At 46.4% G+C, this 12,025-nt stretch overlaps 1 protein-coding gene across 1 annotated transcript; it reads right to left on the bottom strand.

The window, feature by feature from the left end:
- Positions 1 to 239: 239 nt before the first annotated feature.
- TADA3 (transcriptional adaptor 3) lies at positions 240 to 11,954 on the bottom strand. The gene is made up of 9 exons (XM_079122602.1): positions 11,455 to 11,954; positions 10,619 to 10,851; positions 9,043 to 9,293; positions 8,850 to 8,955; positions 6,725 to 6,866; positions 6,518 to 6,621; positions 4,876 to 4,985; positions 4,014 to 4,199; positions 240 to 796 (listed from the first exon to the last, which is right to left on the bottom strand). The coding sequence occupies exons 2-9, from the start codon at positions 10,823 to 10,825 to the stop codon at positions 604 to 606; spliced, it is 1,299 nt and encodes a 432-aa protein (XP_078978728.1). The 5' UTR covers positions 10,826 to 10,851; positions 11,455 to 11,954; the 3' UTR covers positions 240 to 603.
- Between the last annotated feature and the right edge of the window lie 71 nt (positions 11,955 to 12,025).

The following is a 12,025-nucleotide window of genomic DNA, read 5'->3' as shown; positions in this document are numbered from 1 at the left end:
GCGAGTTGTTGAACTGGCCCATCCTGAAGTCAACTCTGCCCCAGAACTGCCAGGAGCCATGCCATGTTTCTGGGGTATTCTGTTACCTGCAGCAACAAATGTCCTCAGGAAGGTCTCCCTAACTGAATACCCTGGTGAGTGGTCCAGGGTGAACCACAAAGTGTGCCCTTCAGGACCCCTGATACCCACACCAGTTCCTTCCCACCTTACAGTCACAGGACTCAAAACACCTAGATGTTTTTGGTAATTTTTTTTTTTTTTAAAAACCACAGCAGTCACTTTATTCTTAAGTTTGCACTTTACAAAACCACAAGGGAGAAGTTCTTGATGGGGGAAGGGAGTGGGGGATGGTGAAGAGGGAAAAGAGGGAGACCCAGAAACTAAGCCCTGCCCCTATGCTGGGGACCAAGCAGAGACAGGGCCCCAGGACAGCCCAGCAGGGCCTCCTGCATCCTGGCTATAGAGAGCTAGGCCTAAAGACCTCAGAAGAGGGCTGTATTCTTCTAGAGACTGTCGCCATTTGATGGGCAACCACAGGCCAAGGCTTCTGCACCCAAAGAAGTGGACCTGCCCTAGACCACCGCAGGCCACCTGAAGCAAGGGCTACCCATCAAGCAGCTTCAAGATGCTCTCACGTTCCTTCAGGGTCTTCCAGGCCTGGTCCTTTTCCTTCTTGGTGGGAGTCCGCTTCTTCTGCCGGGCAGCCATGATCTTGCGAAAGGCATCCATGACCTCATTGTCTGCCATGCGGACCCGCTGCCTTAGCTCCTGGCGGCTCACCTCCTCCTTTGCCAACCTGTGGAGAACATGTGCCACACTCAGCCCGCCTCCAGAATGTGGCCCCTCCTTCCAGACTCAGGCCACCATCCCAGGCTGGTAGTCCTATGGACCGTTTCACACAACCATGACCAAAGTGCAAAGTTAATGAGCCACACTTACATGGCTATTTTAAGCTCCTGAAAAAATATATTGATCATGGGGGAGGCTGTGCATATGTGAGGCAAAAGGTATATGGAAATATCTCTGTACTTTCCTCTCAATTTGGTTGTGAACTTAAAACTGCTCTAAAAAATATATAAACACACATACTTTAATTAATCCCTATAATTATCCTGTAAAATAAGTATTAGTATTCTCTTGTTATCACTGAGGATACTGAGGCTCAAGAAAGATAAGAAATGCCCCAAGATCCCACACTTAGTGAGGGAGATTTGGAGTAGGCTGGCTCCAAACTCTTTATTTTCTTAGTTATTGATGGACCTTTATTTCATTTAATTATTTATATGTGGTGCTGAGGATTTAATCCAGTACCTCACACATGCTAGGCAAGCACTCTACCACTGAGTCACAACCCCAGCCCTCTAAACTTTTTTGTTTTTTAAAATTGTATTTATTCTGCTGGGTGTGGCAGTACACATCTGTAATCCCAGCAACTTGGGAGGCTGAGGAAAGAGGATCACAAGCAACTTGTTGAGGTTCTAAGCAATTTATTGAGACCCTGTCTCAAAATAAAAAATAAAAAGGAGTGGGGATGTAGCTCATTGGTAAAATGTGCCTGGGTTCAATCCCCCAAAATTTAAAAAATTCTCACTTATTTTGGGGGTCCCAGGGATTGAATACAGGGGCAGTCTACCATTCGGCTACATCCCCATCCCTTTTTTAAAAATTTGAGACAGGGTCTTGCTAAGTTGCCCATGTTGCCCTTGAATTTATGATCCTCCTATTTTAGCCTTCCATGTTACTGGGATTATAGGCAGGTGCCACCTCACCCAGTTCCAAACTGTTTTTAAACAACACTGTTTAAAAAGTGTTCTGGTGCTAGTCGGAGATCTGTTTACTTTGGCTTCAACATTCCACAGCAGCCTGAGGCCCACAGGAGTTAGGGAGTGCCCAATCAGTCCCTCTGAATAAGATCTGACTTATGAATTCCATTGATGGTGGAGTTGAAGGTCACTTAAGAGATCTAGTCCAACCTGTTACTCTTCCAGAAGGGAAGCCTGCTGTGTGGGTAGGGAGTATCTTGTTTAAGTCCCTGAAGTTGGTCTATAGCAGGGCTCAGGACTATTCTCTGGCCTTCTTACAGTCCTGAGCTAACTCTCCACTGCTCATTACTTCCGTAACTACACATGCCACTCTATCTCTTCTATCTCTTTCTCCCCTTCTCTCTTTGCCTCTTTCATTTGTATTTCCTCTTCTTGCCTTGAGAAGGAACAGGAACTAGAAAGAGGCCTGGATTCAGCCTTGGGCTCTAATCTCAGCTTGGCTGTTTAATGGCTGTGTGACCTTCAACAAAGCATTTCATTTCACTGGGCCTTTATTTCTTTATCTGATGAATAGGGAAAATACTACCACTGTGCAGCTAAAGGTCTAAAACACTGGTCACTTTCAGGTGACAAATCAATAAAAATCATAGATATTCAACAAAATGTTAATAGTTGATTAACTTAAGTGGAGAATATGTTGGTATGAATTATATTATTCTTTCTGATTTTCTCTCTGAAGTTTTTCATAACATGAAATAAAACCCTGAGGAAAAAAAAAAAAAAGAAGGTGAGGGCTGGAGATAGCTCAGTGGTAGAGTGCTTGCCTAATGTATGTGAGGCCCTGAGTTCAAACCCCAGCACTGCACACACACAAACACACACCAAAAAGCAGCTGAAAAGACTTTAAAAAATAAATAAAAATGTGATTAACACTACTGAATTGTACACTTAAAAATGATTAAAAGTGCGGCTGGGATTATGGCTTAGAGGTAGAACACTTGTCTAGCATGTGTGAGGCACTGAGTTTGATTCTCAGTGCCTCATACAAATAAATAAAGGTTCATCAACAACTAATAAAAATATTTTTTAAAAAATGACTAAAAGTGCTAGGTGTGGTGGTAATCCAGGTGTAATCCCAGCTACTCAGAAGGCTGAGGCAGGGGAATCTTAAGTTCTAGGCTGGCCTGGGCCACTTAGTGAAGCCCTGTTTCAAAATTTAAAAAGGACCTGGGATGCAGCCCAGTGGTAAAAATGTCCTTGGATTCAATCCCCAGTATCATACACACACATAAAAGGTCTCAAGAGTGTTAACATTTTATATTAAATTTTCACAATTAAAAGCTCAATTCAGGGCTGGGGATATAGCTCAGTTGGTAGAGTGCTTGTCTCGCATGTACAAGGCCCTGGGTTCGATCCCCAGCACCACCAAAAAAAAAAAAAAAAAAAAAGAGCTCAATTCAGCTGGGCATGGTGGCACACACCTGTGTAATTCCAGCAACTCAGGAGACTGAGGCAGGAGGATCACCTTTCAAAGCCAGCCTCAGCATCTTAGGCCCTAAGCAACTTGGCGAGACCTCTTCTCAAAATAAAAAATAAAAAAGGGCTGGGGGGCACTAGGGTTATAGCTTAGTGGTAGAGCGATTACCTAGCATGTGTGAGGCCCTAAGTTTGATTCTCAGCACTGCATATAAATAAATAAAATAAAGGTCCATCAACAACTTAAAAAAAAAAAAAAGGGGGCTGGGATCTAGCTCAATAGTTAAGCATCTCTGGGTTCTATCTCCAGTACCAAAAAACAAAACAAAACAAAAAACCCTCAAAACACCAGACACAGTAGTGCATGCCTGTAATCCCAGTGACTCAGAGGGCTGAGGCAGGAGAATCACAAATCTGAGGTCAGCCCCAGTAACTTAGTGAGAACCTTCTCAAAGTAAAGAAAATAAAAAGGCTAGAAATGTAGTGCAGTGGTAGAGCAGCCCGAGGTTTAATTCCCCAGTATCACAAAACTAAACAAAAAAACCTCCAATCAATCACAGGGGCCTGAGCCTTAGTCCTATGGAATGAGAAGCCACCTGAGGCATAACCAGAGGGGTGTAGCCTAGAACGAATATTCTTTTCAAAACTCTCCTGGAGATGCAGGCTCAACCAGGTTTGAGAAGCCTGTCTAAAGCCCTGGGAGGTGACCAGCAGTGGCCTGAGGCCTCCTTGGCCAGCCCCTGGACCATGCCTCCTGTCTACACTCACACTCACCTCAGCAGGTCGTGCTTCTTGGTGCGGTTGTGGGCACTGAGTGCTTTCAGTTCAGCCTGTCGTTTGCGCAGCTCAGCAAGGACCTCATCCTCTGAGTCTTCTGCAGGGCGGTCCTCAGACTCTAGAAGGCCCTGGGCAATCAGCTCTTCCTTGATGCGGCTCTCCAGGGACTTGGTATGCGGCACACTGTGGAGCAAGATGGGTTCCCTCAGTCTCCAGAAAACAGCCCCTCAGCTCTAGGGTTATCTTGGAGGGGGTCTACTCAGAGGTTCCCAGGGTTTCCCAAGGTCAGGGGACCCCCTCTATATACAAATATAGCATACACAGACACACATATATACATACATATTTTCCAGATTGCTATACATTAATTATAATTTTTCCTATATATTATTCCAGGTTTTTTCCCCTATGTGTATATATTTAAATATACTTTAAGTATATTTAAATACTTTAAATATATTTTAGGTAAAAATAGGATTATATTGTCCATATTGGGCTACAATGAATAGTTTCACTATTTGTTACTCTACTGTTTATATGCTTTTTTGTCAATTAAGTATTTTCTTTAATATGATTAATAGTTGAAGTTACTTAATCATATGGAGGTATGGCAATTGAGCCAACAAATCCCCTTCAGTTGGGTATGCAGGTTATTCACACTATAAGTAGTATGAATGAGCCTGTACTCAGCCTGTGTTTATGCAGAAATGCTGGGCCAGCACTCATGAGTGAGAGTTCTACTGGGCTTTACTAGACTCCTCAGCCTTGCTGTAAATGCATACCACCCCACGTCAAGATGGAGAGAAGCCAAAAGCCAAGAAGGGGCCGGGCTGTGAGGTGCAGATGAAATGCCACTCACCTGAAGGGCTTGTTCTGATTTCGGGGAGAGGTGCTTGCCCCGTCAGCCCCTGATTCTTTCCCAGACATGTCAGGAATAGGAGAGTCCTCCATAGGGGAAATAATATTTTCCTGGAAGACCACAGAAATAGGGTGGAAGGAGAAAGATTTGTAGTATCTCATTTTCCTACTCCTGTCTGATCCATACAGACAAGCCTTCATGGGCCAGAAATACCCTTTCATCTCTCCCATTCCACCTCTTCTGGGAAGCCTTACCAAAAAACTTTGATCATTCTAGAAATTCCTTTTTGAGGGGTGGTTACTAATACCAAAAAGAGGAAACAGAATAATAACGGTGATACTCAACAACAGTAATGGGAGTAGGTAAGGTTGATTAAGCTTTTGCAAGGAACCCCACGCTGTGTAACACATGTGTGGCAGAGGCTGCTTGCTGACCCAACTCTGTGCTCGCCTTTCTTCCACAGTAGCTGGGCTACAACTTCATTTCCTAAGCTCCCTTATACTCAGGTGTGGTCATGGGACAAATTCTCTCCAGGGAAAAATATTCGAGAGATGTCACAGCTAGTTATGACCCAAGAGCTTCTTTTCGTTGACCACCACAGTGGTGTACACCTGTGATCCCAGTGACTCAGGAGGCTGAGGCAGGAGGATCACAAATTTGAGGTCAGCCTCAGCAACTTAGCAAGGCCCTAAGCAATTTAGTGAGACCCTGTTTCAAAATAAAAAATAAAAAGGACTGGGGATGTAGCTCAGAACCTGGGTTCAATCCTCAGCACCAACCAAACACACACTTCTTCATGTTCAATTTCTGTGGGACTGAAGTAGTAATCTCACCTAGAATGATCTTGTGCAGAGTGCAGAGCCACCATCAGCTGGCATCTGTCTTGATGGTGCAGGGCTGAGACCTTCCCCTACCTCTAACTTCTTGAACCTGGAACGTGTGCCCCAGACTCTTATATCAGAGAGAAATAAATTATTGCCTTTGAGCCAAGAGAAGAAACTGAGGCTCAATGAGGTGAGAGGGTGTGCCCAAGGTCAGGCAGTGGGTATCAAGACAAAGACCCTGAGGTAAGGGTTTGAATCCTACCTTTGTTAGCCGTGTCATCTTAAGTAAACAGTTCCCTTTGCTGAACCTCAGTTTTCTCACATGTAACGTGGAGTTAATCACTGTCCTTGCTTCTATGAGATGTGTGGAAAGCCACATAGGACTCAGCCCTTTGCCACAGCAAGAGGCTGTGAATGAGAAGCTATCTTTGGAGGAGGTCAGAGACTGGGAAGGATGTGAGAGTAGTTTCTAGGATGTAGTAATGTTTTATTTTGTGTTCTCCAGGCTGGTAATACAAGCTCATCTGTGAAAATTTATAAAGCTGATAAACATAAAGCTCCTTCTCTTTTTTTATTATTTTTTTATTTTTTATACAAGGGATTGAACCCAGGGGCACTTTACCACAGAGCCACATCCCAGCCCCTTTTATTTTTTATTTTGAGACAGGGTCTTGCTAAGTTGCTCAGGGTTTCACTAAGTTACTGAGGCTGACCTCAAATTTGCCATCCTCCTGCCTCAGCCTCCCAAGTCACCACACTGGCTAAAGCATTTTTTAAAAAAAGGAAATGTGGTTCCTGTTTTGAGTTGGCATGCTCACCTCCACTAGGGCCTGCAGGAGGCGCTGTGTCAGGGCGCCAAAGGGGCACCCATCTTCTGGCTGTTCATGCTGGGCCTCTGACTTCTTCAACAGGGCATCCACATCTGAGGTCAGCAGAGTAGAGAAGGACAGGTGGGCTGAAGCTGGAAACTCAAGTCCTTGCCTGGGGTGGGACCAGGAGGAAGGGGCAGGGAGGTGGGGACCTACCTTTAGTGTCTAGTTCAGTCAGTGGCCCCATGAGGCCTTTCTTCTTATCAGCAACAGCTGCTGCCCGGGCCCCATCCTTCTGCTCCTCCAGCAGGTCCTCCTGGGCCCAGCGCTGGGAGTAATGCTTCCCCAGGGGTGGGATCTGTGGGAGACATGCCATTTAGCCTTGAGGGGTAAACAGTGGCCAGCCATGTCTAGAATGTGGAGAGTTCTGCTTGCACTTGACATTGCTAATAAGCTTTCTATTCACTCTCTCTTTGGCTCATTTATTTTTACTGTCTCCCAAGTCCCTAGCCCACGGCCATAGCTGGTGCCACATACAGGTGAGAGACAAAGGAGATAAAATCTCTACACTCACATTTTAGACAGGTACATAAAGAGCCAAAACACAGCCAGGCACAGTGGTGTACACCTGTAATCCCAGCAATTTGGGAAGCTGAGATAGGAGGTTTCCAAGTTTAAGGCCAGCCTCAGTCAAGAACCTTGGCAACTCAGGGAGACCCTGTCTCAAAATAAAAAATAAAAAGGGCCAGGGACGTAGCTCAGTGGTAAAGTGCCCCTGTGGGTTCAATCCCTAGTACCACAAACATGAAAATAAAAAACCAAAACACATGCAGAAGCTTATTTGAAACAATTTCCCAGATATAAAGTCCAAAATATTATGGCATATGGACTGTCTCAGTCACAACTATTGCTTCTATAGAGAACTAGGAACCTCTGGGTGAAAGCAAATTATTTTTTGTGTTGCTTGAGCTTACTACTGCCTATATGGATTGCATTTTCAAGTAATTTGGTGGCTGTTTTGTCTTGTGGCTCTGTATTAATCATAGACCCTCTCACAAGCTAAGCATGGGCTCTGACATTGAGCTAGAGCCTGTCCTCAAATATTTAAAAAAATCAGATATGTGAAATTAAAGAGGTAGATCCAAGATATTGTGGTAGTACAAATGTGAGAACGTTCTGCTGTGAAATGTGAAATCACTTTGGTGGTAGTAACATGAAGGAAGAGTCAGTCCCTCAAGGGGAGAAGAACTTATATACAGGCTCAGAGACCTATAGTGATGGCAAGGTACTTAGTGGGGTTGGTGAATACAGCAAGGAAAAGGGATGTGGCCAAGAGAGGGGAACTGGGGCCGTGACACCATGAACAAGACACTTGAACTCAATCCTGTGGATAACAGCTGCCAGGGCAGGCCTGGAAGCAGGCCCATGTCATAAGCACATCTGATCGTGGCAGGTGAGCTATTGTAGAGGACCCCCCGCCCCTAGTTCTTTTCCACATTTTCTTTAATGAAGCATGCTTTTATTTTCATTGTAGAAAAATTAACTTTTAAGGCGGGCATAGTAGTGCATGTCTATAGTTCCCAGTCACTGAGGACGATGAGGCAGGAGGATTGCTTGAGCCCAGGGATCAAGGCCAGTCTCAACAATATAGTGAGATTTGTCTCTTAAAAAATTATTTTGAGTGTGGTGGCAAAAACCTGGAAATAAGCCTCAGGGAACTGAGGCAGGAGGACCATAAGTTTAAGGCCAGTGTGGCCAAGTTAGCAGGATCCTGTCTCAAAATAAATTTTAAAAAAAAGGGGGGGGGGGGCTGGAGATATAGCTTAGTGGTAAGGCACCCTTTGGTTTGATCCCCAGTATCACACTCTTTCTCACACACACACAAAAAATTAATTTTCATCCATTAAAGTAAACTCAGGAGTATGAGGCAGGAATATTGCAAATTTAAGGTCAGCCTCAGGTACAGAGTGAGACCCTATCTGAAAGTAAAAAATAAAAAGGGCTATGGCTTGGTGGTTCAATCCCTGGTACCCACCCCACAAAAAGCTCTTTGTATAAAAGGCGAAGGCCTGAACCAAAGCAGAGGGGACAGAGATGAAGGGACAAGAACGGACTTCACTGATGTAGCTGCCTGAGGTTGTGGTGCCATCTGTCTGGGGTCCAGGGAAGGTGGTGCAAGAAGAAAGCTGAGTTTGAGCTTGGAGTCTGGACAGGCTAACAAGGCAGACAGGAGGCTGGCAGGGTGAGGAAAGGCAGATGATACATGGCTTTGCGGTCTGATTCTGAGGCACCTCAGAGCCTCTTGTTCTCCTCCTTGTCTGTGTAGGGCCGGCATTTCTACCTTGTAATGTTCAGCTTCATCTTCTGGGGGTTTCAGGAGTTCCTCCAATGTGCGTACCTCCTCACTGGTTATATCAGCACAGTAGGGCTCCACAGAAGCCCAGAACCTGTAGGGAGAAGTAGATCCTGAGTGAATACCCTTGTATTCTGGGCCTCAGTCTGGGGCCCTCCCACTACGTTCTCTGGCCCAGAACCTGTTGGGGGCGTCATTCTTGGGGATCCGTGGCACGTCGATTGGATCATCAGTAAATTCATATTCTTGGATCTTGGGCTGAACGTTTTTAGATTTGGGTCGGCCAGGGCCAGGGCCTGGCCCATGTCCTGCCTTCCCTTCCAGTTTCTGTTTCTTGGGCTTCCCATGCTTTGGGGGAGCTCCAAGCTCATGGTCTCGACCCAGCTTCAGGAATCGTCGGTCACCTTTCTTATCCTGCCAGTCAGTAAGGATCTGAAATTTAAAGATGTCACTGAGGAGGGAAAACACAAGACAACTCTTTTTTTTCCAATGAATAAATTAGGATCTGGAAATTCAAGAAGGCTCCAAGATCTTTCCCCATCACCCTTTTGCTTAAACTAACTCAGCTTTCACAGGATTTTATTCACATACTTCTCAACTTTCCATTTACCTATTTGTCTGTAGTCTGATTCACCTATGTATCACTCAAGCTAGTCAAAACAGAAGAAAAGTCAAATAAATGATCATACTCCAGTGCGTGTCAGCCCTGGCACTTTGTACTTCCACTGGAGACCCAATTGTGTTGATTTATCATACTGGAAAAGCAGCACACCCTCTCTCTCTCTCTCTTTTGGCGCGGGGGGGGGGGGGGGGGGGGGGGGCAGGTTACCAGGGATTGAACTCAGGGGCACTCAGCCCCTGAGCCACATTCCCAGCCCTATTTTGTATTTTATTTAGAGACAGGGTCTCACTGAGTTGCTTAGCTCCTCACTTTTGCTGAGCTGGTTTTGAACTTACAATCCTCCTGCCTCAGCCTCCCGAGCTGCTGAGATTACAGGCATGGGCCACTGTGCCCAGCTGTACCTTGTCTTTTTGTGTGTGTGTGTGGTGCTGGGGCCTTGTGCATGTAAGGCAAGCACTCTACCAACTGAGCCATAGCCCCAGTCCTGTACCTTGTCTCTTGACCGGGCTAAAATCTACCTGAGACCAGGAAATTTATCATAACCATCTGTATTCCCCAAGATCCAGCATCCTAGCACTTGGAACTGGAGACAGTTAATATGCACTGAATAAAAATAGTTATAGTAGTAGCTATAAATAACATTTGTAATGTTTACTTAGTGTCAGACACTGGGCTGAGCCCTTGCAAAAATTCTTTTAACCCTCACAAAAGATCTTCTATTGTTCAGCCCACTTTGCTGACAAGCTCAAAGATAGGAGCTAACTTTCTCAAAGTTACATTTGTAGCAAACACCAATACTAACAAGTGTTTAGGCAAGGGTCCAAATCTAGATCTCCCCATTCCATTACTTGGCAAACTCCCTGATGGCAAAATCGTTCTAATTTATCTCCCTTTACTGACTAGCACAGGACACAAAACATAATGGTGGGTGGGATCAATAAAAGCTTAGTGAATGAGAATAAATGTAATTTATAAGGATTATGAACATTTAAGTGCATTTAATGTGTCACATGAGCCATTTGTGTATCTCTCTTCCCATCGGTCCTTTGGCCTCAGCACATGAAGCTAACCTAATGACCCACCCCATAACTTGACCCAGTTCATTTCTGGTGATGTCCCCTCTGTGGGGTATCACCTGGGTTTCAGCCTCGAGCACACGCAGGCGCCGGCTAGCAGAGGACAGCAGGGTCTCAAGCTCCAGCTGCAGGGTGTCCAGCTCCTCAATGCCAATGCCATCATCTTCTGAGCGGGCTAGCACTGCTGTGTAGCGAGGACACACCTTCAAGTGGTCCACAGATTTGAAGTCATGGAACTGCAATGGGCAGTCCTTTAGCTCACTCATGGCCCAAGAGATGTAACCCTGTGGAGCTGGAGAAGAAAGGGCTGTTGATGGGAGAGAGTGGCATGAGAAAAACTCAAAGGCTTCTCCCATGGGGGAGTCTCAACAAGAAAGCCAGGCTTCATCCTTACAAGACTGATGGCACAGCTCCTACTTACAGAGTACCTACCACGCACAAAGCTAGGTGCAGAATTTATCTCACTGAATCCCTCGCCCACCCCCATAAGGAGGTGATCTCCTTTGCACCAAGAAAGAAACTGAGACTCTGAAAGAATGAGGACATGCTTAACCTTCCAAAACTCAATTTGACCCCAGGTAGTTCTTGAGTGTGCAGTCACTGTGCCCTGTCCTCCTGAGCCTCTGAGTTTCAACCACCCGCCTCCTTACAATGTTCTCTGTGCCTCCCAGCCTCTCCTTGTTTCACCCCATTCCTCCTTTTCCCCTTTCTATGCCACCATGGGTGGTCTGGAACTCAGACTGGTTCAAGCCCATTTTCTACTTATGTGCCCCTCAACATGTTATTTAAACTGAATCTCAGTTTTTCCATATGCGAAATAGGGACAAAACAAGAGGTCTCTGTTTTCCCCCATAAAAGTATGAATCTGTAAAATGGGGACAACAACAGTACCTACCTCCCTGGGATGTGCTGAGGATTATGAGGTGATGCTCGTCAAGAGCCCAGTTCAGTGCCTGGCACCGAAGAAGTGGGACTGCTTAATGGCTGCCCCACCCGTGGGTCGCCTCAACGTCCCGCCTCCAGCTTCCCAGTCCTCTAGGGAGCCCCTAACGCAGCCCCCGCCCCCTCTACCTTCTCTCCGCGGCCTCCCACGGCCACTGGGCCGCAGGAGGGGGCGGGGAGCTGTGGTCTAGCTCAGCAACCGCCCCGGAACTGGCTATGGGCGGAACCCTGTAGTTGACGCGGGGGCGGGGAGAGGACTAGGGTGAGCCCACTGAGGCCTGAGGGGGTTGGGGTGCGGGCCGCAAGCTAGCCCGCGAGAGGCGCGCGTGCTAGGCCTCCGGGGTACCCTTGGGAACAACCGGAGGCCGGGGGCGGGGCTCGGCGGCCAGGATCTCCGCGCGGCAGTTAGCTCTGCGGAGTCCCAGGGGCTGCAGATAGGAGGGGCCGCAGAAAGGATGGGGGCGCAGCACCGGAAGAAACGTAAGCTCCTCCGCCTCGGCTTGTCCTAATTTGGTGCCCATCTT

This window comes from Sciurus vulgaris, assembly GCF_902686455.1.
Source record: "Sciurus vulgaris genome assembly, chromosome: 19".
NCBI lineage: Eukaryota > Metazoa > Chordata > Mammalia > Rodentia > Sciuridae > Sciurus > Sciurus vulgaris.
This window is presented reverse-complemented; position numbering and strand designations above follow the sequence as displayed.